The 25,299-nt window shown below is 39.8% G+C and overlaps 1 protein-coding gene and 1 long non-coding RNA gene across 2 annotated transcripts in view; one reads left to right on the forward strand and one right to left on the reverse strand.

Moving 5' to 3' along the window:
• The first annotated feature begins 5,809 nt into the window (after nt 1-5,809).
• On the forward strand, nt 5,810-10,155 carry LOC145405054 (uncharacterized). The gene is made up of 2 exons (XR_013898259.1): nt 5,810-5,961; nt 9,685-10,155. It is a non-coding gene; the product is annotated as an uncharacterized LOC145405054 (long non-coding RNA).
• A 7,132-nt stretch (nt 10,156-17,287) lies between these two features.
• LOC145404875 (neurotrimin-like) overlaps nt 17,288-25,299 on the reverse strand; it is a 46,139-nt gene continuing 38,127 nt past the window's right edge. Inside the window, exons 6-11 of the mRNA XM_080276376.1 lie at nt 24,743-24,997; nt 23,612-23,754; nt 21,638-21,782; nt 19,304-19,417; nt 18,507-18,593; nt 17,288-17,484 (exon numbers count right to left, since the gene is read on the reverse strand). Of these exons, the coding sequence (XP_080132502.1) occupies nt 17,288-17,484; nt 18,507-18,593; nt 19,304-19,417; nt 21,638-21,782; nt 23,612-23,754; nt 24,743-24,997 (941 nt within the window). The remainder of the gene's footprint in view (nt 17,485-18,506; nt 18,594-19,303; nt 19,418-21,637; nt 21,783-23,611; nt 23,755-24,742; nt 24,998-25,299) is intronic.

A 25,299-nucleotide genomic window follows, 5' to 3' on the forward strand; every position in this document is an offset into this window, starting at 1 on the left:
CGTTAACTTTCTTACGTTTAAATATTCTCGTCTCTTACAGCTTACTTTCCTACCTCTTAGTTGCCCACCTCACACGACTCATTCTGCCTCTCCCAGGAGCAGAGGGGAGAGGACGCACGATAGTGATGAACAGGCCAAGAAGTGTGTGCCCTGAACCCTTCTAGAGGTGGGGTGCTAAGTGAGGCTAATAACACACACAACACAGGTGCTCTCGATCAATGCTTTCTTTGCCCTACCACAAATAATCCTACTTCTTCACGTAAACTAAGCGCCCTAAATCAATGTGAAATTTTTGTTAGATGGCTCTTGCGAATAATCATACTCCCACGTACTGCTCTACTGCGAATTACATTTAATTCCTCACACAACACAAGCTCTCTGGATTCATGTACTATTTTATCGTCTACTGTTTGGAAGAGTCCTTAGGTTCACACACAACATAAGAGCTCTCAGTCAATGTGCTCTTAATTTACAATATTTTAAGTAAAGCTTAGTCTCTCTCTCTCTCTCTCTCTCTCTCTCTCTCACACACACACACACACACACACACACACGCGCACACACACACACACACACACACACACACACACACACACACACACACACACACACACACACACACACACACACACACACGTGCTCCCTATAAGCTCTTTGATCGACATCTGATATTCACAATACAAACACTGACCATCAGTATACTCCTTGGTATACATCTTGCGGGGGAAAAAAAAAAATCCTTAAATCCACGCACGAAGGAAGCGCTCTCGATCAGTAAACTCTCTGATTGACAGCTGTCACAAATAATCTGTTTAGTATACCGTATTCCACAGTGTCTTTAATTTCTTTTATATCTCTCACAGAAGGTTAGAAAACTTTGTCCATTTACCCTTTCATTGCGGCCAGTTCTTTTTGTCCCAGTGTTCTTTCCTCGGCCATCACCTGTGTGTGTGTGTGTGTGTGTGTGTGTGTGTGTGTGTGTGTGTGTGTTTTAGGGAGGAATGATCTCGTGCTGATGAGTCACTCCGATAAAGTATTCTGCTGGTTTATTATTGCTATCTCCAGACGATTTAATTAACCTTAAATGATACCTTTTGATATGAAGGAGTTCGCTAAAGAAGACTCTCCTAGAAAGTCCCTCAAGCTTAGTGAAATCCCCTGGTGGGAGCAAGAACGAAATAAATATAATCGGACTGAAGAGATTATTGGAGACAAGCCGAGACTAAATGTGATCAAGAGACTTTATTGTTTCATTTACTAATAGCGTTTTTTGTATTTTCTTTCATTTGCCGCCAGAATAGTTTATTTTGGTTGTGCCACGGTTTTCTACACTCTTCTCTGGCCAGGTTCCGAGCCTCTTCGAGATGATTGGATCCTTCGCGACAAAGGGCTCGCCATTGTTTTCTGTCCGAGGCATTGGTTTCAAGATCTTTTGGTATGATGTTGTATTTCTTCAGAGTTGTCCTTATATGATCTTTATATCTCTTCTGTCCCCTTGGGGTGCAGCGTGCTGAAGGGAGTTGGCCTTACTGAACCTGGGGGTGAAAGCTGTGCTCAGACATTTGGAACACGTGTCCAACCCATCTTAGCAGCTTTTTAGCTAGCATTGTTTCTATGCTGGTTGACTGTGTCCGTTGGAGAATTTGTGAGTGAGGGTCTTTATTCTCCCATGTGAGTCATAGGATGAACAGTCAGCATGGGATGTGCAACAAATCAAGCTGTTTGATTAGACGCTGGTAGGCAGTCTTGGATTCAGTGCTCTATAAGAGAGTGGAGGGGCATACAGCCATTTATACTGATACCTTCGCTTCTATTCTCAAGTTTGTGTTTTCAAAGACTCAATTGGGGACGTTCAAAAGAGGCTGAGGTGTGGTTGATTTGTGCAAGAACTTCTTCATCAATGTTCTGTTTATCCGTGAGCACACGTCCAAGGAAGGTAAAATTCTCCACCTGTTTTACATTTTCGCCATTTAGGCTATCTGAAATGCAAAAGGCCCTGCTGGGTTGTTCTCTGAGATATAACTTCTGTTTTATTGATATTTATTTGGACCCCCATTACATGGTACATATTAGAGACTCTGTTGTTGGGCTTCTGGGGTATATGCAAGGACAGCACAGTCATCGGCGTATTGTACGAGTAGCTCCAGGAAATAAACCTTTTTAGTCTTTGTGCTTGAAGACGTCTGAGATTAAATAAATTACCGTCTAGACCGAACTGGATTTTAATTCGATAACCAGAGTTCATTTATTGGTGACAAGGGTGACCGTAGTTAGTCAGATTTGAAAATGACATGGGCCAGGACACATTCTTGCTTTACGTCCACGTTCACGCTGAATGATGATTTGCTCCCACCTATGGACACACGAGCATTCAGATTGTCATGCAGGCTCTTTAGGATGGTAAGAAATTTGTTTGGAACACCAGATTTTGAATGAGCGTTCCACAGTTTCTCTGTTGACAGTGTCAAATGCTTTTGCCAGATCGATGAATACAAAATATAAGTCATAGTTCTACTTCTGGCATTTCTGTTGTATCTGTTGGGCAACAAAGATCATATCACGGGTGCTTCATTCCTTCCAAAAACAACATTGTGTTTTAAGAAGTGTTGACTCAGTCAGATATTTTGTCAGTTTGGATAACATTATCTTGGCTAGTATTTTGTTAGCTTTCACAAGGAGGGAGATACCTCTGCTGTTGTCACAGTTTGAGCGGTCATATTTCTTCTTTTAGATGATTACAATATTAGATGTAAACCATTCAGATGGAATTCTTTCTTGGTCCCAGATAGTCAGTGAGATGATGAAGGCGCTTGTGGAGTAACTGGCCACCCTGTTTGATTAGATGGTATGCCATCAGGTCCGGGGCTTCTGTTACTTTTTAGAGGTCGGATGGCCTGGACAGTTTTCACAAGTGTAAACTGGACTTCGAGAACTTCCGGTTGAGGAGCATTTGAGATGTTATCAAGGATACTGTTTTCGACTTGGTTTCCTCGATTCAGTAAGGTATCGAAGTGTTGTACCCATCTTCCTAGAATTGTTTGCTTGTCTTTCAAGAGCTCTCCTTTGGTTGATCAAGTAGGAGTTATGCTGTATTTGGGTGACCCATAGATGATTTTTATGGACTAGTAGAACCCATATTGGCCATTAATATCACGCACTCTTTGCAGTTCTTTCGTTTGTTCAGTCCACCATTTGTTCTCCATGTCACGCTGTTTTTCTCTGGGTTTCGCTTATGGGACTCTGGAATTAAAGTTAAGGAGCTTGAATGAACCAGCCAGTTGTTATGTGCTCTATTCTTCATTGCAAGAAGCTTATGTACGTCCTCAGCATTTTCATCAAACCAGTCTTTATGGCAGTGAGTGAATAAGCCTAGGGTTTCTTCTCCAGTGCCTTGAAGCAAAATTTTAATGTTCAACCACTCTCAGTCTAGGTTTGTTGCATTTTTGATTGGGTCAAGTGGTGGGCAGGGGGAAAGCTTGTCTGTAACAGTGCTGCAGAAGGTGTTACAAGTTACCACATCCATTAAAATACTACAGTTTAGTTTCTTAGTGGATGATCTCCAGTGGATGTGTGGGCGTATGATTAGTTCCAGTTTCTTTCTTACAAGGTTATGGTTTGTTGAGCACTCAGCACCTCTCGTAGCTCTGGTTGTAATAACATCTCTTCGGTCTCACAATGACATGGTCACTTAGGTGTTAATGACTAGATCGCGGGTGCATCCATGTGGTCTTGTGTGTATTCTTAAGTTGAAAAATGGTGTTGGTGATGACACGACTGTGTTACAAGCACAAAGAAGTCTAAGGCCATTGTTGTTCATGGCAACAACACCAAGCCAGCCGATAATGCCTTGCCAGAGGTGGTTATCTTTTCCTACTCTGATACTAAAATCTCCAGGCAGAATGAGTTTGTCATTATGTGGTAGTCAGCTGATGGTAGCGTTCAGAGAGTCATAAAAGAAATCTTTGACGGTGTCCTCAGAGTCATGTACTGGGGCATAGGCCTTTAGAGAGTGGTATGTCCCTCTCCAGAACAAAGTTTGGCCTCGCACTGGCCTCCCATTTGCAAAAATCTGGCTATGCCACTGTCCGTATCCCACTGATAGCTTCATTTTATTCTTACCATCACCCTACAGTTTTATTCAGCCTAGAATAGACTTCAAACTGGAGGTGCTAGATGCAGCCTTAGTACTCCCCTTTAGTGTGAGAGGCTTTTCTTAAGATGAATGAGATAGTGGAACCAGGATCCAGGGACTTTAATTGTGAATGAATGATTGTGTGATCTATTTCATTGGACATACGCTTAATTAGTTCTCCGATCATCGTATTCTACTAACCTAACACTGGGAAACGTTGTCGCTGAGGACTAAAGAGGAATGAGTAATGCAAGCAAACATAAATTGACAATAAAGGTACGGTAGAATAACTAGAATGCATCTAGAATGCACTCAGAAAGCGCATACCTCCGCCAATGCCGGATCCAGATCCGCCCCCAAATTCAATTCCTTCTTGGCTCATGGCCCACCCTTCCGGAAAAAAAAAATAATAATAATTGAAATTATTTGAGAACTTATATTGTACGGGATATGGTACATAGGATCCGGATCCGGATCCGCCCCAAAATTTAATAAATTCTTTCTTGTCCCATGGCCCACCCTTCCACAAAATTTCACTGAAATTCATTGGGAACTTTTGGATATATTGTGCGGACAAACAAACAGACAAAGGTGAATATGAACTATTTCGTTGGCGGAGGTAATGATGCAAGGCAGCGTAACATAAACAGAACAGAGGGAATGGGAGAGGAATTATTGTTATAACAAATAATGTCCAGGTGATATTGTCAAGGGCGAAGGGAGGGTTTTTGTCTTATTTAGGTCCTTTATTTACAATTCAGTACACTGTACAAGCCCCAACATAATGTCATATAGCAGGGAAGGGGACATGAGAGCAAAGGGTGACAGTGACACCTTAAGGCGTAAAAGGTATAAAAGTAAGCATCATTACAAGCACAAAAATGAACAAAGACATACAACGACACATACATGGTACAAAGTTGTTGCATCAATTATCGTTGCAAGGGAGGTGCACGTAATTTGCTCAAGTTTACCCTATCATTCCGTTCTCTGTGCAAGGAGTGGGTCAAGACGGTGCTATAGCAATAAGCAAATATGCTGTGGATAAGCTAAAATATCCCCATGAATCACAAACTTGATATATTTCCAATTGTCATCTTACTTAGACAACATACTTACTCAGCACGATTCCACAACAAGAGTGAATATAACAGACGAAAGTGTGAGTTCTAGTCAAGAGGAAGATGCATCAAACTTTCACCCTTACGGAACGCCAGCCGCCGACAGACGATGCCGAGTACACATTTTCTGACATCAGGCACTTTCTGTTGTAAGGGCAGATTAAAACTGTTTGAGTGTCTGAAATTCTATTTCATAATGTTAAGCAGTATTCAGGTGGTATCCAAAACGTTCAAAACTAGAGCTCACTTATATAGGAACGTTAACTTAAAATCAACACTGACAACGACACCAATAATTGGATCTGTGGTAACCATTCTCCCTCTCGTAAATTCGGTGTTGTGATTATGTCAGATACTACATCATATTTCTTATCCATAACTTATGTATGACTAGCACAACAGTGACTTGAGACATAGACTATATATTCTTAGCTTCGTTAAGAGCGCACAATACGTGTTAACTGCATTACTATATCATCGTTGGCAACACATGAAGTTAAGTGGCGGGAGGGAGGCGGCTACGTCAGTCGGATGTTTCTCTCCGCTCTCTTGTGAAGGTGCATAGCGAAACTGACAGTCTTTCACGATTGGAGAAATGGAAAACAAACCACAGCCGACGGACAAGAAGCAGTTCGTAATAGACGTACTGAAGGCTGTCGTAGTGGTGGTGGGCATTAGTGGTATAGCGGCCATGCTTCTAGGATACAAGTGAGTGGTGGCAACAAGATTCCCATATTGAATGATATTTTTCTTCTGCACTATAATACGTGTGAAAAAGTATTAACGTCCAAATGTCAGTGATGTTTACTAATGATCCCGTGGTGACAGTCGCTAGTCATGTCATTGAATTTCGATTTTTGTTATTCCTCTAGACAAAATATTTCTACGTATGTGTGCTTGTATTTGTTGATTTTTTACGAGCGCATGAATCAGTGAAGGAGTGAGTGTTGCAACGCTGACATAATGCTGCTCGTTTATCTTTACTGTGATATATCTGCCAGCTTGATAAATGACATCCTGTACCTTCTGATGGAGTGGAGATAATATGAAAGAGAGGGTATGAGTTGGAGGGAGGGTAGCCAAATGGCAAATGGGAGGGCGACGTGGAGACGACTTGGCCACCTCTTAGGAGATTTAGGGGTCGTCAAGACAGATAATCAGCAGCCCATGAATGAATAATTAATAATAATAATAATAATAACAATAATAATGTTGGTCGTAATGCATAAACCATACTTCGCCATCAAACGGCAAAAACAGGTCAGTAATCCGCGGACGGTGACAGTAATTATAACCATTATATTTTGACTATCGTTAGACAGTTGTATATCCTAAGTGACCGTCATCGGAGGAAAATACTAAAGAGAAAAGAATGTTACTGTATGGTCTTTATGGTCACTTGAAACGTGGTCATTCACGTAGCTCTGTACGATAGCTGGGGTCGTTTTACTACGGAAATAATAATAAAAAAAATATAATACCTGCATAAGTTAGTACCGGTCTAGCAATAACTGGCAACTGTCTCAGCTGAGCTCACCACAGTAGTGTTGGTGTGCGTCATCACTTTATAATATCCTGGCAGCGATAACCTTAGCATGAACGTACGTTTTAAGCTTATCTGTCCTTGTTAGTTAATCCCTTCAGTGAGATAACACCATTTTAGTGTTCCTCTAGAGTCCAGACGATTTTGTTTAACTTTGTGTAATATTTAATTCCTGCAGTTTGAAAAGTCATCAGGAAACAGCCCAAGTGAAATGAGACTTTACCATACTGAACCCCTACATACGGCGATGTGTTTATATTGTGCCATTCCTTCCAAGTAACGAATTTACTTCCTTTATGGCAGACCTCAGGGTTAGAAATGGACCTGCAGCTAATTCTAGGAGTATGAAGGTATTCTGTCCTTCACTATTGCAATTCAGGGGAGAACTCTCAGCGAGAGAATCAATACATGAGATTAGTAACACACACACACACACACACACACACACACACACACACACACAACTCAGCGAAGAAGATTAGTCACACACACACACACACACACACAACTCAGCGAAGAAGATTAGTCACACACACACACACACACACACACACACACACACACACACACACCTCAGCGAAAAAGATTAGTCACACACACACACACACACACACACACACACACACACAACTCAGCGAAGCTACATGTGATTACACACACACACACACACACACGACGATCATCTCATACTGCACTTTCTGCGTCGTCTACGTTTTTCCTAGTGATACGTACTTTTTTCCTACTTTGTTTATTCTGTTGTTCCAGTCATTTTAAAATATTTCATATTCAGACCTCGACATGGAAATATCGTATTAGCCTACATCTATACCTATTTATAGTATTTTTCCTGAGTACTAACATTCGTAGTGTATTCAGTTGGACTGATAGATTTACACACACACACACACACACACACACACACACACACCTCAGTCGGTAGAGAGGTGGCATGCAGTTTTACTGGACCTAAGTTGAAATCCCCGCTGGGGCAGGGAGCAGTTTAAGGATTTGAATTTCATAAAATCAGACTTTCCTAATCTACCAGAAGACCCACCGACATGTAAAAATATCCCTGCTAATACCAATATTCCAGTCCTGTATGAGACAGCCCTAGCATGTATCCAATATGGACGGTGGGTGTTAGCGCCGAAGTGGAGACATGTAGAGGAGTATGGTATGTAGGAGGACTACTGGATCTTGGCAGCTGACTGTGAAGCCTATGCCCAGAGTCGCACACATTATATATATATATATATATATATATATATATATATATATATATATATATATATATATATATGTATATATATAAAAGATACATTTCGTACAAAAATAATGACCATCGGCGTCGTCTACCTGGCCCAATAATCTTAGTATTGGTGCTTAAACAGTCTTCACCGAGTCAGTTTAATATATTTTAGTCTTTCTTTCACAACACGATATTATATGGCTTACGAAAGAGGCTTTGCAATGATGGTGCTGAGGATGGTGTGTGCATGACCGGTGTATATAAGTGGGATTATGCATGTGAGAATGGGGGTGTGCATTTGCTGTGTGTGTGTGTGTGTGTGTGTGTGTGTGTGTGTGTGACGTGACGGTATATGCATAAATAATGTGGTGTGTGTGTGTGTGTGTGTGTGTGTGTGACGTGACGGTATATGCATAAATAATGTGGTGTGTGTGTGTGTGTGTGTGTGTGTGTGTGTGTGTGTGTGTGTGACGTGACGGTATATGCATAAATAATGTGGTGTGTGTGTGTGTGTGTGTGTGTGTGTGTGTGTGTGTGACGTGACGGTATATGCATAAATAATGTGGTGTGTGTGTGTGTGTGTGTGTGTGTGTGTGTGTGTGACGTGACGGTATATGCATAAATAATGTGGTGTGTGTGTGTGTGTGTGTGTGTGTGTGTGTGTGTGTGTGTGTGTGACGGTATATGCGTAAATTGTGTGGGTGGGTGGGTAGGTGGGTGTATGAATGAGTAATGTGTGATTGGTTGTGTGTGTGGAGTAATGTGTGTGAGTGGGTGTGTGCATGAGGGGTGTGAGACGGTAGGGTTTATTATACGTAGTAGAACCTGTAACTATAAAAAGTTAGCAAGTTTTTTTTTTTTTTTTTTACCAAGAGTTACAGTTGAGGATGAATATCGTTAGACATCGTAGCTAACAATAATAATAATAAAAAAAAAGCAGTAATGCGATATTCGGAGCCCATCAGTCTTTCCAGAATACTGTAGGTTAAATGAGTTTCACTTTTGACCATCCAAAAGTACAAATGTTCCTCACCGCAACAACACTGTACATGGGTATGGTGTGAGTCATGCAGCGTTTACTGTACTATGGTGTTCATGATGCCAGCTACTAATTTTTACAGATACATATAGGTTTTTCTCAGGCAGTTACATGCAGGATAGGCAAAAGGGATGCATGCTATTAAACACTGAGGGGAAAATAAACCATTCAGGTAAAAAAAAGAAATCAAGTGTTGTTCGTATGTATGAGGTGAAAATGGTAGAGATCATTATGCAGATATTCACTGGCCAAAGATGACAGCTAAATTTTAGTCATAGGTAGTACTTGAAAACGTGCTCACTGGGTCCTCCGTGTAAGAAGTCTGGGATTAGGCGGCTAGCAATAAAAAATTACTATAACAAAAGCACTCGACCGCGGAGGCTTTTTATTTGAACCTTCGTCAGAGGGTGGCGGAAAAGAAAAATCTTTGTACAGTGGCAAGCTGGGTTTATATTCCACTTATTAATTTATTTTCCTTTTTTCACGGAGATCCTTTATGAATAAAGAATAATAATATCTCTGGCTGTTGGAGAAATGTCTATAAAATGGCAAGGTCATTGCGTTAAAAAAGGTTATACGGTACATATTTTTCTCTTTCAGCTTCAATACGTGTGTGTACCTAGCGACCGGGATGAAAGTGTGTTGGATGGCAGCTAAACACGCCCTTACCAAGCCATGACATCACCTCCCACCACCGCACACACGTCCACGCACGCCACACTCGCCAGTGGACGCCCTCAGTGCACATTCCACCACCGCCCACATCCCTCCGCAAGGATAGCAATATTTCAAATACACTATATCCTGTTTGGTCGAATCCCTGCTCTTTGTCATCTACCATTCTGCAACTCGCTTTCCCCTTCTACCCACAAGACTTCTCGTCCGGTATCGTCCCAGCTCCCTCCCCCTCCAACAGTCCTTCCCACCTACCAGAGTTTTGAAAAAAAAAAAAAAAAAAATCTATCCAACCAATCCCCTTCCCCTTATCAACCATCTTCTTTCTTTTTTTTATCCTTGTCCGTAACTCGTAGGATAATATCGTTAGTTACAAGCTATTTATAACAGCTTTGAAAGGACCAATATCTCCTTTGCTGCTTGCTTTCCTGTGCACATCATTCTAAGATTCTTTCTTCCATTCACACCATTCTAACTACTGCCCTCTATTCCCACCCTTCTCTCTCATGTACCACCACACAATCCTCCCCACCCACCGTAATCCCTAAAACATCCAGTCAATCTCCTACCCTATCTCCCCGTCTCTCCTCCCCTCCCTCCCCCCTCTTTATCTTCCCTCCACTTTCCCCCATCCGCCCTCCAACCTTCCTTTCCACTCACCCTTCCCCCATTTTCATCTGTCCTCAGTCCTTCACGACCATCTGAATTCCGTATCCTTTGTCACCCATTCACATAACCACCACTCTGATCACTCCTCCCTTCTCACCACCCACCTTTCTATGTTTCCCTTCCCACCCCTTGCCGATGACAGTTTTCTGAGTTCCCCACCCCTTACCACCCACTCTAAATTCCCAGTGCCGGTACCCCTTCTCCACCTTCTCCACACCCAACCACACACCATCCACTGATCCCACCTGCCCACACGCCACTCACTGCGACTTCCCCATTATCATCATCTTCCTCCCGCGTTTTACCCACTGACCTTCACACTCATCATTCCCACTAACCCACTACCCCCTGAGCCTCCTCCAGCTCTCCCCACCCTCACCCACAAATGACAAAACAACCTCACAACCTCTTCCCACCCACCCTCCCCTCCGCCCTTCCCACACCCACCCACCAGCCTTCCTCACCCACTTGACGCTCAGCCCACTTACAACCCAGAATAATCTGTTAACGTAAATAATAGCTCGAGAAAGAAAATAAATAGTAATAATGTGTGCCTGTTAAGCTTTAGTGTTGTTAAGAAGTTTGTGTGTAGAGTGAAGGAACATTATATCCTGCAAGAAAAATTTTTTGAAGCTTTCTTATAATGCAAGTGATCTTTTCGAGAGACTCTCTTGCATGAGAAGTGTAGCTAAATGTGTCAGAATGTTAATAAAACTGTTTTGATGTTTATTTATACAATAATTTCGAAGTGGAAAGAAAACTGGGTGTTAGTAAAAGTACAACAGCCAAAAGGTCTGAAACTTCACCCACAACAAAATGGATATTTATATATTGACTTTTTATTTCTGAAGAAATTTTGCGTTTTTGTTAGATATACAATATGACATCCATTGATACCGCTTTATTTATAGGTAAATGTTGTATATAATGTCTCACTTAAAATCTTAAAATGTTGTATAATGTGGAGTTTTAGTAGTCCACCGTATTTGTTTTCTAGCCACAAAATAATCTCTCCATTTTGCTGGCATAATGTAAATATTCAGAATGTGAATAGAAGCAAAGTTTATAGACCGTGACTGTCCCTCAGAGTATACTTCATATAGTCTTCACAGCTTTTATCTGAACTATACTCTGTTCTCTGTAACATGGCTGGCTTAAAATTGCCGTATCTCCTTATTGAAAAACGAGCTGTAACAAGAAATTTGCATTATAATATGATGTTAATTTCAATTAATGTGTTATGAAAAAGGATGTAGATACATTGTCTAGTCATATTCTGCCACTGATATGCCTGAAATAGCTATAAGGCTGTATAACTACAAGTACAGTTTACATGTTCTTATTAGCCATGTTTTGAAAGTATATCGCAAACTTTTCCAGCGGCATACTCAATGTTCCTTTGTTGTAGGTATGTGCTGATGTCTTCCCTCCCCTCCCCCCCCAAAAAAAAAGCAGTTATATACTGTATATTGATATGCCTTGGTTGAGGGACACTGTCCCTGACGTTTGTTTCTACTTGGCCTTTCAATTCAATGACAATATATATATATATATATATATATATATATATATATATATATATATATATATATATATATATATATATATAAAGTGTGTCTACCAGACGATTTTATTCAGCTTAAGGGAGAAATACTTTTAGTGAAGGGTTAATAAATACTTTAATTATCAAACTTTCCAAGTCGAAGAGAATATCTTAACACAATAATATCAATATTGAAAGCATTAAAAATAAAATCGGAGTGGAGTGGACATGTTATATGTCTGAGTGGTAAAAGTTGTTGGTGATGCCACGTTCAATATCAAGACATAATACAGAACAACAATGAGCAAGAAGGGAGTACAATAACAGCACGTCCACCAATTTGGTTTAAGGGCCTAGCAACTGACTTCTTCCTGTGACAATGATTTTAGATATATGCTCTTACAATCGATTCCCTCATGCTTGCCTTACCGTGATTCTTCCCTCAAAGTTTGATTGGAATCAAATAGAAAATGTGTAAGTTGACCTTGCCATGTGACCTTGACCCTGACCTTTCTCATCTTCACAGTTATTTGAATGTTTTCAAAATCAAAACCATTTACTCTGCCATATGCTGAACCCTTCCTCAAAGTTTGATCCCAGTCGGATAAAAACTTTTAGCTGACCTTGCCAGATAACATTAGCTTTTGACCTTTTGCCCTAAAAACTTTAGGTTAATATCTCGGTTGACCCTCAACCATTCCACCAAGTTTGGTCTAAATGAGATCGAATTGTTTTACTTATTTTGCTTATACACAGAAACACAGGTCGGAATTTGAGTTTGACAATTAAATTACTGTTCTTAGAATTGACATATATCTTTCTTGCTTCAGGCAGAAAAAAATCAGCAGGTTTGGTCGAAATGGGACAAAAACTCGGAGTTGACTTTGCTAGGTCGAAATCTGACCTACCTTGTGACACTGACCTCTGACCTATTTTTCGAAAAACAGTAGTTTCCTCATTGGCTAACCCTCAACTTCTCCACCAATTTTGTTTTGAATGTGATGCAAACTTTTTTAGATGCTTTACACACACACACACACACACACACACACACACACACACACACACACACACACACACACACACACACACACACACACACACACACACACACACACACACACACACACACACACACATATGAAGTAAAGCATAATACTTGCCCTCGCGCAGATGTGTATATGGTTAAAGGAACAGAGCATGAATAGTAACATTCCATAACACCTCTACATGTGTTTGAGAATGCTTAGAATGACAGCAACAATACGTGTGTGCTAACTTCTTTCATTGTGACACTGAATAATATAGCTCTGCCTTTGTGTTCTTCTGTTTCTGGATCATACTTTGTCCTGTGAATTAGTGGGAAACAGGATTAAAGGAAAAATTGTGGTGATGGCTTTACTGGAGCTGTCTTAAGATGTAATATTCTTTTGCGCTTCATTTGTAGTAACTATACGTGTCAGCATCTCTCTCTCTCTCTCTCTCTCTCTCTCTCTCTCTCTCTCTCTCTCTCTCTCTCTCTCTGATATCATAAATAGATTTTGTGACTTAAATGGTAGCAAAACCTCAGCCTACAGCTAATACACCATGATGTGATATGTGCATTTGGCAACCTGTTTGAAAATGTTGCCGCAAATCTCAGATCAGTATATAACAGGTAGGAGTTAGAACATCTTCTGTGGACAGTTAGTCTCTACAAGAATCCAGTAAACATCCTAACCTACCTCATATTCATCGGTGAAGGAAATTAGCCCCACAAAATACCCAAGTGTCCCTCCGTCACAACGCACTTAGTTACACCCTTTAGTAGGACGTTGACTTTATAATTCCTTTCTTTCGCCAGAGACTTAAACTTGGCTTTGGAGAGTCTTTTCGAACTAGGAAGATTAGGTATAGCTTTCATGAACCCTTCAGCATAGTAGATCTCCCACAAGCCGGGTAAAATCGTCTGGAGGAAACAAGAAGAAAGTATTATATCACGTAACCAGGCTTGAAAGATTAAGGTATCATCTTATTCACTTCCCTACGATGACCTCTTTAGTAGTTTATTAATTTTTCTACCAAGCGGTGTTATTTAGGATTTGAGAAACTGTCCAAATAAGTGGGGTATGACATAGCCCGAGAGCCCGTCCTTAAAATGAATAATAACGTTTAGAGCATGAACAAACTAGCAAAGTAGTCCCCTAGCTAAATGGATTAGTTCTTTAAGTAGCGTAATATGAATTTTAGTAAATTATTACTTTCGTCAGGTTATTTCATTCGGCTTTGGTGAGATCTCTCGAACAGAATGCGGGTTTTAAATAGTCTCTGTTAACCCTTTCAGTATGATTTTTTTTCTTGTTATTACCAGAAGGTCTGGCGGCGGTGTAATCGATACCACATTTGTCCCGCGACGGAGAGGTCACGGGTTCGATTCCTGGGCCAAGAGTGAGACCCTTCTGCATTGTCTCTTTTGCCCGGTCTGTTCACACCTAGGACAGAACAGGGACCTGGATTTCTACGTTGAAAGTTGTGTGTCAGTTTGTGGAAAGGATTATTTGGTGCCTTTCTTGCCATTTATGTTAGCACCGGATGATATTCAGCATGGAATGAACTATTGAACAGAAAGGTACACCCGCTAAAAAAATACTCGTTGTCCATGGGTGCGATGAAGGCTGAAATGATTTGTAAAAGTCAAACCGTGTTCAAATGGTACTGTTGGTAGTTTAGAATCCTTGATCCTTGTGTCATATTGCACCACATCACAATGGTATCAAACAATTTTTTAGTGGGTGTTCTTTTTGTAATATTAGCGTTCTGAGTCACTTTTATTTACCCTGAGCCGAAACTGTCAAGTTTGAAGGATACACAAATGAACTCGAAATAGATCAAAAGCATGTTTATTTCTAAAGACAAATATATATACATACACCTGTAATCTGACACTAGATGAGAGTTGTTGCTTCACACTCAGAATTTCACGGGGAACTTATAAGTAAGAAGCTAAGTATATCGTTCGAAAGAAAAATTGTTGTTTGTTGAGATTATGTCAAAATTTAGACCATACTTGGCTCCTCTTCAGGTGGTCTGACTTTACTGTACTGTTCTCTTGCTTGGTTACTGGAAAAAGAGAGAGAGAGAGAGAGAGAGAGAGAGTTGAAGAGGATCCAAGTCGGACTGAATTAGTTTTATCTTCTCAGTAAACAACATTCCATAAGTGGAAAAAGATTCCAGTAGAATCATTCACGTCACTCAGAAATAAGAGCCACATCGTCATTCATTATCACCACCCATCACCATTACTCATCACCGTCAACCATCACCATCACTCATCACCACTCATCACCATCATTCTTTACCATCACTCATCACGAACATACAACTCCAGCTTCCCACTTGAAGTAGGGAATTAGTGAAATCCAGACACAAGAAAAAGGACAATAGATACGTTTAAATCTTCCACGCTGAGCCTGGTGCACTTCTGTATTGCATTCCTGTTAATACCAGAATATTTTGCTCAGCCCAGAAAAATCCTATCAGATAAAGGCTTCACCACTAGTCGTGAGTCTTGAGTTTAAATCTTTCACTGTCATTGGTGTAACTGGGAATATTATGAATGGAGGACGTCTATAATCTGGTTTCTGGATTATTTTTTTTATTCATTTGTTTTTCCTTCCTCTGTGCCGTTATAAAAAAAAAAATACTAATAACAAGATTTTGTTCAACTCACAGAAACTCTTATCCTTCAAGGGCTTCATCATTTGTCTTGAGTCACCCTTTCTGTACTACTGGTGCACCTCAAATGGATTTATAGGAAGGAGTCACTGTAATAAGCCTATGAACCTATGGACGAAGAATCGTTTTTTTAATCTGAGGAAACTTTTGTGCCGGTAATAGAAACGACAAATATTAAGAAGTGTAATTTCTGACGCTATGACGAAGAAAATATTGAACGAGAAACATATCAAGAAGGAGCTAAGAATTAAAGAGATTAGAGATTTTATTCATGTTTTCCAGTTTATGTTACTTACATAAGATTGAGAATCCCCCGAAAAATCAGTTCAACTTAAATGTGCTGATGTGGGGTAAACAGGAGAATGATTTTTTATATTTGGAGGAGAAAGGGAATGGAAGGATGAGGTTGAAGAGTGCATGAGGCAAGGAGACATGGAGTGGCGAGAGAGAAAGAGAGTGGAAATAAGTGCTAATTAAGTCTAAAATTAAGTGTCCTATAAGAGAGAGAGAGAGAGAGAGAGAGAGACCTGGCCTAGTGAAGTGGCTTATAGGACAGTCTTTCCAGCAATTATACCACAAAATGTCTCCAATACACCAAAGAAAACTGTAATAAAAATAAAATAAAAGCGTCCTCGCACTGAAAAGGCTAAAGAAAATAATAAGGACTTCTTTTAACCCCTTCACTACGATAAACTCTAACATTAATTCATTTCTCCTATCTCTTAAACTGAATACTGCATCTAACACTCCCACTTCGAAAATACCCCCCCATGTAGAAGAGAGCCGTACTGATCTATACTCCTCTGACGCTTACTTGGCCTAGAATTGCCATCTCTTCATCCCGAAATCTAACCTGCAACAATAGCTTAACACTTGAATGTGGGTGCTAGTCAAGAAGAAGTGCTTAGAAAATAATGTAGAGTTTTAGCAAGACGAAAATCTGGGGAAAGTTAGAGTAAAAACAGTATAATAAACATAACCTCTTGATTTAAAGACAATGTCTCACCTCACCGGTTCGAAGACTTCTCTCTAGCAGAATAGAGTCCCCGAGAAAAAGCAAGAATGTAATGTAAAAGACCCCCTCGTACTGAAGGAGCTAAGGAATGTAATGAAAACTCCTTGCAACTCCTTCAAACCGAGGACGTCTTTGGATTTTATTTTGGGTACTTCTAGACGATATTATTCAACGTAATAATCTCTTACATGAAGACTACTTATGTCAAGGAGTTCCCTTTATAAAAATCTCCCTAAAGTTGTTGAACGGCGGCACTGACCTCTGCTATTACGCTGCCACCATCTTTTTAGAGTAAGCAATCACTCATGCAATCCCAAAAGCTGATTAAAATCGTCTTGTGATAGCCAGGTTGATTACTAATGACGTCTCTGAACTGAAAGTTTGAAATGATCTTACCACAGGAGTTTAACCCAGAATACAAAAGCATCCGGTACTGAATTATTTTGGACATATCTCTTTCAGTTTATTCAGACCTGGGGACTTCTTACTACTAGATTTTTCTTGTAATCTGAACAACACTGTAGTAAAAATAACGAAAAAGAAACACTTAATCGGACTGAAAGGGTCTAAGAAATTATCAAAGAAACCTAACAGAAAGCTCTCGTAACTGGAGATGGTATGGAGGAGACGTGGCAGAGATTGGAGAAGAGGAGGGTGACGATGAGAGTGAGGACGACCATAGAAGAGCTGGGTCGTCCTCCACTGCCGCTTCCACCACCACCACGACCAGGGTTGGAGGTGGAGGTCAGGTCGTGTGGTGAGACTCGACTGTGGTAACTGTGACCTGGGGGAAGAGATGGAATTAGGACAGAAGTTATATTTATTCATTGTTTCCATTCATCTCCGCAATTATTCTCTTCCTAGAGATAAGAGAGCGATAAAATTTTTGTTTTTTATCGTCGTCAGTATCATCATCCTAATTTTTGTTCCCATGATGAGATATTAGATCGTGCTGACGTTTCATCATCATCATCATTATCATCCCTTATACCAACTTCGAGTAGATTGCACGAGTTCTTTTTAATAATAATAATAATAATAATGATGATCATCATCGTCGTCATCATCATCATCATCATCATTATCATCCCTTATACCAACTTCGAGTAGATTGCACGAGTTCTTTTTAATAATAATAATAATGATCATCATCATCATCATCATCATCATTATCATCCCTTATACCAACTTCGAGTAGATTGCACGAGTTCTTTTTAATAATAATAATCATCATCATCATCATCGTCGTCATCATCATCATCATCATCATCATTATCATCCCTTATACCAACTTCAAGTAGATTGCACGAGTTCTTTTTAATAATAATAATAATCATCATCATCGTCGTCATCATCATCATCATCATCATCATGAATCATCCCTTCCCATATTCCCACCTACAGACATAAGATTATGACAACTTTTCTCCATCATCATCATCATCATCATCTCTATACTTTTATTCCTCCCAAGAAACTAGATTCCTATTCTATTTTTAACAGTCTCAAACAGCAGTTTCCCCTAAGTTGCATAAAGTCACTTATTAGGAGCAAGCATATTGAAAAATACTTCATGTTAAACAGATTAATATAAACAGATAGATCGAAAGCAGACAGATTTATGATATGGATATGATTTTTTTTTTTTTTTGTCCTAAGGCGATGGAAGGAAACGTGCATGTACGTGCATGTAAATAAGTCGAGAGAACACACACACACACACACACACACACAAGAAAGCGAGCATGTATAGTAAATAAGTCGAGAGAACAACACACACACACACACACACACACACACACTTACCGTTCTTGTCGTAGGGTTTAATTCGTTGCTGGTCGGTGAAATCATTGATTCCCTTATGTTTGCGGGCGTTCTGGTATTTCCTCCGATCTGAGTGAGGTACAAGAGAACACGATGAAGAACAAGATGAATAACAAGAGAAAACGATGAATGACAAGATGAAGAACAAGAGAAAATGATGAAAAACGAGAGAAAACGATGAAGAACAAGAGAAAACGATGAAGAGCAAGAGAAAACGATGAAGAGCAACGGGAAACGGGTCATGGTATGGCAGGATCATATATATTTTTAACGATATACCACAAAGTTGCTTAATTGTACTGGAACACTTGAAGTAACACTATACAAAACACCTCCTTAAGTGTTCATATGCACCTTCATTATGTTCCCGTGTAGCCAGTTAAGCATAAAGGGAAAATAATTATGAAAGTCTGCAACAGCTTAATCTTCAGGGCTGACGCATGCTTAGTGAGTGATGTGTATTTCGTGAGGCTGTCTCACCATATTAAAAAAAAAAAAAGTCGAATTAGTAACATTAGTAGGTTTGGCACATATTTACCTGGACATGATGTGAGGTAATGTCTGTTGGTATCTTCCTGTCTGTCTATCTATCTATCATTCTATTTATGTCTATCAGTGAATAATTAGTCATCTTGTCTACATAACATCCACCTATCTTTCTACCCGGCCATCTGTTTAGTCTCTCCTATCAGCCAATCAGTCAGTCAATCAATATTTCTCTGTATCCACCTATCTATCTTCCTGTGTGTGTGTGTGTGTGTGTGTGTGTGTGTGTGTACCTGGGATATATAGAGGCGGCATGCTGACTGTCGTGGCCTCGTTGTTTCCATGGTTCAGGGTTTCCTCTCTCTTGGCTGCATCTTCGTTTCTGTGGGACTTAGGCGGTTCGATTTCTGTGGATGGAGAAGAGGAGGTGAGACGGGGAGGAGCAAGTGAGACGGGGAGGAGAGAGTGAGATGGGGAGGAGGAAGTGAGAAGGGGAGGGGAAAGTGAGACGGGGAGGAGGAAGTGAGACGAGGAAGTGGGACGGGGAGGAGGAAGTGGAACGGGGAGAAGGAAGTGAGACGGGGAGACAGACTGGTATTCTCGGCAGTTGAAAGCTCCCTAACGCCTCTTCTTTACCGATTTATTTTCGGATACGGCTAAGTAATATTGTTTTGTATGTTATTTATGCAGAGTATGGTGATTTTAGAATGACTGGAATAACATAGAAAAGGAAGGCAAGGTGTAATAAGCAAAATAAATGGCTTATGAAAAGGTGTTAGGGAACTTCCTTACACGACGAGATAATGGGCCACATTGTCCAAGGCCAGAATTCTTGTTGGGTAAAGAGACTCCTTAACATCTTTTCCTCAGCGATTGATTTTATTACACCGTACTATCCTCTTGCGTGTAACGTAAATCATTCCAGTAACGCCATATTCTACAAAAAATAACGTACAAAAGGATATTAGCCACCCATATAAAAAAAATAAATCACTGAGGAAGAGGTGTTGGGGAGCTTCCTTAACTGACGTCAATCCAAGCCCAAGTGGTTACAAAATTGGTCTGCTACACGACAGAACGCAAAATCGATACCAAGGTGGCGCATTCAATTATATGAAATTTGTTTATAATATTTTTACTTATATACCACAAAGCCCCCCCCCCCCCAAACACACACAAATGCTTTTAATACACTAGCACTCAATGAAATAGCCCTAGCATGGAGCCCCCTTCCCCATGGTCTTTTGGCATCAGTGCGAAAGTGGTGACATGTGAAGGTGAGTGGCCTGTGGGAGATTTGCTAGGCCTCAGAGAATGTATTGCCAAGTCTATTCCCAAAGCTGGACAAAATGGGATATGAAATGGGAAATAGGGAGGAACTGAAAAGGGATGATCAACAGGTGGTGAAACGAAAGATTTTAAAACTGAAACAACAGGAAATAAGAAACAGTAAGGGAATGATAGAAGTAATTAATGGGATGATAAATATGGCTGTGAAACGGAGGATAAAGAGAATGTGAAAAGATAAGGGAGATGGTTTTACTGGAAGATGAAAAGGAAAAGAAACGAAATAATGAATAAGAAGGAATAAACAGGTATAGGGAGGGAAGAAAAATGGAGTACTATGTGAAGATGAAACGGAAAGAAACAGAAGGTGAAACAGGGTGTCAAGTAGATAGGTAAAACTGAGATGAAGATGTATGAGACGGAAACCATAAGAAGGAAAACTGGAGGGGGAAATGAAAATAAATAATCAAGAATGAAAAGAGATGAATAAGAAGCAATGAAATCAAAATGTTAGAGAGAATCTGAAACTGGAATTAAGGCGAAAAAAAAAAACTGGGTTAACGAAGAAAGAAAACTGGGTAAAAATGAAGGAAAACGAATGAAGGAAGAAGAATCGAAATAAGGGGAAGTAACAAGAAATAAAGATAAAAGAAGCATGTATGAATGTCTAATATAACTGGGAGTAAACTAGAAAGAAATGGGGAAAAAAGGAGAAAGACGTGGGTGACACAGTTGAAAGAAACAGTTGACAGAAAAACAGGTGGGAAATGAATAAGAAAGAGAGTATAACGATGAAAGAAACTGAGAATATAGAAAACGAGACATGGAATGAGGGGCAAAGAAAGAGGGAGTGGGGGTAAGATCAACAGAAACGCACATATTACCACTTAAAACACTAATTCCTTTACACATAACTGAGGCTCCAAATTCATGGATTGAAGCGCCATTTATTTTTATTAATAATGTTTGGCTAGGTAAGTTTTTATTATGTTTTAACAGAGACTCTGAGAATAAAAAGATGCTAATGACAAATCTTTCACAGTTATATTCTGATTCGTTCGTCTGTCTCCGAATAGACGGCCTTTATCAGCACAATCCCTAGGCAGTTAGGGATTGAACATAATCGTAAATAGAGAATATTGATAAAGAACTATAAATATAATAATAATAATAATAATAATACGTCATCATCTTTAAATCTAACCCTAAATCCCACTAATAAACAGGGTGGATCATCATCATCATCATCATCATCATCATCAACCAGATATGAGGTGGAAAGGAACTATAAGCAGAGGCAACATAAAACAATAGATGAAGTAAAGTAAATAAAGCTATACCATATATTCTGATTCTTCCGTCCGTCTCTCCCAGCGAGTTTTTGGCGACACAGCTGAAGGTTCCCAGGTCGTCCGGGGTCACAGCGCGAATCCTTAGCTTCATGTAGACTTTGTACGAGTTCTCTGCTAGGATGGGCTCGAACCTCTTATCTGATGCGAAGATAAGAAAATGAGGAGGAGGAAGAAGGAGAAGCACAGGAAGATAAAGAAGGAAGACGAGGAGGAGGAGGAGAAGGAGAAAAAGAAGAAGAGAAAAAGAAGTGGAAGCACAAGAAGAAAAAGGAAAAGTATAAGAAATGGAAACAGAATAATTATATGGAGAATATTTCAGGGGATGACTGGAAGAAAATTTAATGGGATTATAACTGAAGATTTTATTATGATTACTGAAAAAATAACACCTTGTCATCCGCGACAAACTCTCAGCTGAATAAAATCGTCTGATGTTAGCTGGAAAAAAATAACAGAGAGCACACAGCCTTTTTCTTTTTTTCTTTTTTCTTTATTTTTAAGGAGATGAACAGAGGAAGAAGCAAAAACAAAAAAAAAATCTATACACCAGACTACAGGTGTCCTCAGTTCATATAAAAGTCTATCACAGTTGAACTTGAACTGCTGTAGGTCGAAATTTGAGGGGAACTAATCTGAGGACTCTAATGTAAGGGTTAATGGCATTAATATTAACACTCTCAGGCTCCTATGACTCACTCTTAGCTGATTAAATTGGTCTGGTGTTACCTGGAAGAGCTTACTTGAGTTGGCCTGACCAGAAAATTAAGTGGACTACTGAGAGAAAGTTTAATGGAATGATCAGGAGGTAAATTAATGAGATAACAACGAAGGAAAAAAGAAAGGAGATATTAAGAGAACATTTTGATTCTTCATTACGCGGATTTCGTCTTTATTAATGCTTCAGACAGACTATTTTACCCCAGTGGGATCCATATTCTCGTGGGGTAAGGAGTTTCCCTAGCACCTCTTCCTTAACGATTTAATTTCCAAACTACCCATTAATATTCTCTCTCTCTTTTTTTTTAATTCCTCTGTCTTTTTATTATCGACGTAGATTGCATGAATAACACACAAGAATGTAGTAACGGCGTAGAATAAAAAATAAACCGCTAAGGAAGAGGTGTTAGTAACCATCCTACTTGCACTAGAGTTCCTCCCTGGATCAGAAAATTTCAAATAATTCCTCCAGTACAATGACAGTCTTTCAAAAACCTTATCCTTGCAACACACCAACATCTCATATTTTGTTCAGTAGAAAATTACTGGAGTGAAGAGGTTATCCTGACGGTAGAGGAAATGAAACTGCAAGATATAGAGGAATACTGTAAATGAAGGAGTAGAATGGAGGACATGTAAAAAAAAATGCAGTGGCTATGATTTTATGTTTTTTTTTTTTTCTTTAGGAACCAAAAACAAGAAGAGAAAAAGAAGTGGGGGAAGAAGATGAACGAGAAAAAAAAAGAAAAGAGAAAAGAAAAAAAGAAGACGAAGTAGAAGAAGAGAAAGAAGAAAAGTTGACCACCATTGATTCCGTGTATATAAAAATCTGAGGTGAATGTCATACCAAAATACCTTATACAGCATTAACAAAAACTGGAGCGTGAATAATTGAGCTTATTCCTTCTGAAATATAATCGATTCTCCTTATTATCTGACTTTTAATGGAAGGCTAAAATCTTCAGTTCGATGACGCACTTAGCTCATTTTTTTGCAGAGTTTATGCGACTTTTAAACAAACTTTTCTATTTGGATGAAGTAAGATGTAAAGCCTCCCTTGATCCCTTTACTATTAAGGTGCTCTTTTAAGCTTAATATAGTAATTTACCAGCAGCAAAAGATAAAATGAATAAATAAATAAATAAATAAATAAACTGGTATGCAAACAAATATATAAATAAATAAAACTAACGTCTCCTGGTAGAAGGAATTAAAGATATGACCCTCTCTGCCAAGTCTCAGAGCCTTACCTGCCACCACCATGTCTCCTTTAGGGTTAGTCCAGTAGTTGATGCTCCGGGGGAAGGCCTCGGTGTGGCACTCTATCGTCAGCTCTTGGCCCAGGTAAGCGCCCTCGAGCTGTTGTGGCACCCAGGTCATTGGCGGAACTAGGAATATGGTAAATGATTAAACACACACACACACACACACACAATCAGTCCCTATTTTCTCCTTCGAAGAATAGTGTGGGGAACGCATGTCACGAGCATCCTTCTGCAAATCATCTAAACGCAGATCATCCAGTGCCAATGGTAACGTGTATATGATGGAAAGAAGCCTGTAACCATGTCTTGGATTTGAACCCTGGTGCATTAGCTTACAGTCTCTTTCAGCCTAGTGCCTCTATCAGTGGGCCATAGAGAATAAGTAAAGGGAAAATAGTGAAAGGTGCTTTTAAAATATACCATTAGTGGTCTCCCTTCATCTAGTATCAGCAAAATATAAAATTATTGGTATTAGAAGAGAACGTATACAAAAGAACAGAACTATCATTTTTCCTTTATTTTTTTCTTCATCTTAAAGTCTAATTGTTCAGAAGAAAAAAATAAAGGACAGAAACATTATGGAGAGCTGAAAATATTACCAGTGATAGGAAGAAAACTGTTCTTTTTCCTTGTCTTAACCAATATCTTTCTACATCTCTCACTAAAGTGGACATTTTATTTGTTTGTAGCTAAGAAGCGAGCCCTTGAAAACAGGTGCAGAAAGGGCCAATGTAGCCAAGTTTTTTTTTTGTTTACTCTTTTTAAGGCTCCTTTCCACTTTTCTCTTACATTAAATACTACTGAAAGGAAAGGTTTAGGAAAAAATAAAAATAATGTCAAAGAACAGAAGGAAACTGTTATTTTCCTATAACAAATTACTTCCGTACTTCTTCCACCAGCTATAATAATTCTGCTTCGCTGTAATGATGATAGAGCAGAACCATTTGGAATAGCTGAAATTTGGGGCCAACTCACTCTATATTCTAGAGTGATGATGATAGAGAGGAACCACTGGGAACATCTAAAAATAAGGGCCAACTTACACTAAATTCTAGAGTGATGATGAAAGGACAGAACCATTGGGAACTTAAGAAAATGAGGGCCAACTTACACTGTACCCTCAGATGCGCCCTCTTGCTGATGGAAGGAGGAACCCCATTGGACGCTATGCACAGGTACGAGGCCATCTGCAGCCGGGATACTTTAGTCAGTCTTAGCGTCTCCCCCTCCACTACCTTCACCTCGCCGCCCCCTCCCGCTGCCCCCCCTCCACCAGCACCAGGACTAGGCGGGGCGGTCACGATGGAGTCCTGAGTTCTGAGGGTAGAGTCGCCAGCACTCCCATTTTCCCCGCTTGAATTTCGTCCTGGTAAAGAGAACGGAAAGCTGGCATGGTACTTGATGAGAGAGAGAGAGAGAGAGAGAGAGAGCAGGTGTTAGGGAATCTGAACGAGGATTAAGATAAAGACCTCATCTCTTTTTTTTGCCTCACCTGTCTCATTCTCCTATCTGTTTGTCCTACTACACTCCTTTGTGTTTATCCTGTCACACCTTGCTCTCTGCCAGTCTCATCACACTCACCCGTCTGCCTCTTCTGACATAAATTTCTCATTTCTTTATCACACTCTCTTTCGTACCACTCCTGACTGTTCAAGATGTCATGCCCTT

Source organism: Coenobita brevimanus, chromosome 65 (genome assembly GCF_032717465.1).
Source record: "Coenobita brevimanus isolate Jiangsu-jjx chromosome 65, ASM3271746v2, whole genome shotgun sequence".
Classification (NCBI taxonomy): domain Eukaryota; kingdom Metazoa; phylum Arthropoda; class Malacostraca; order Decapoda; family Coenobitidae; genus Coenobita; species Coenobita brevimanus.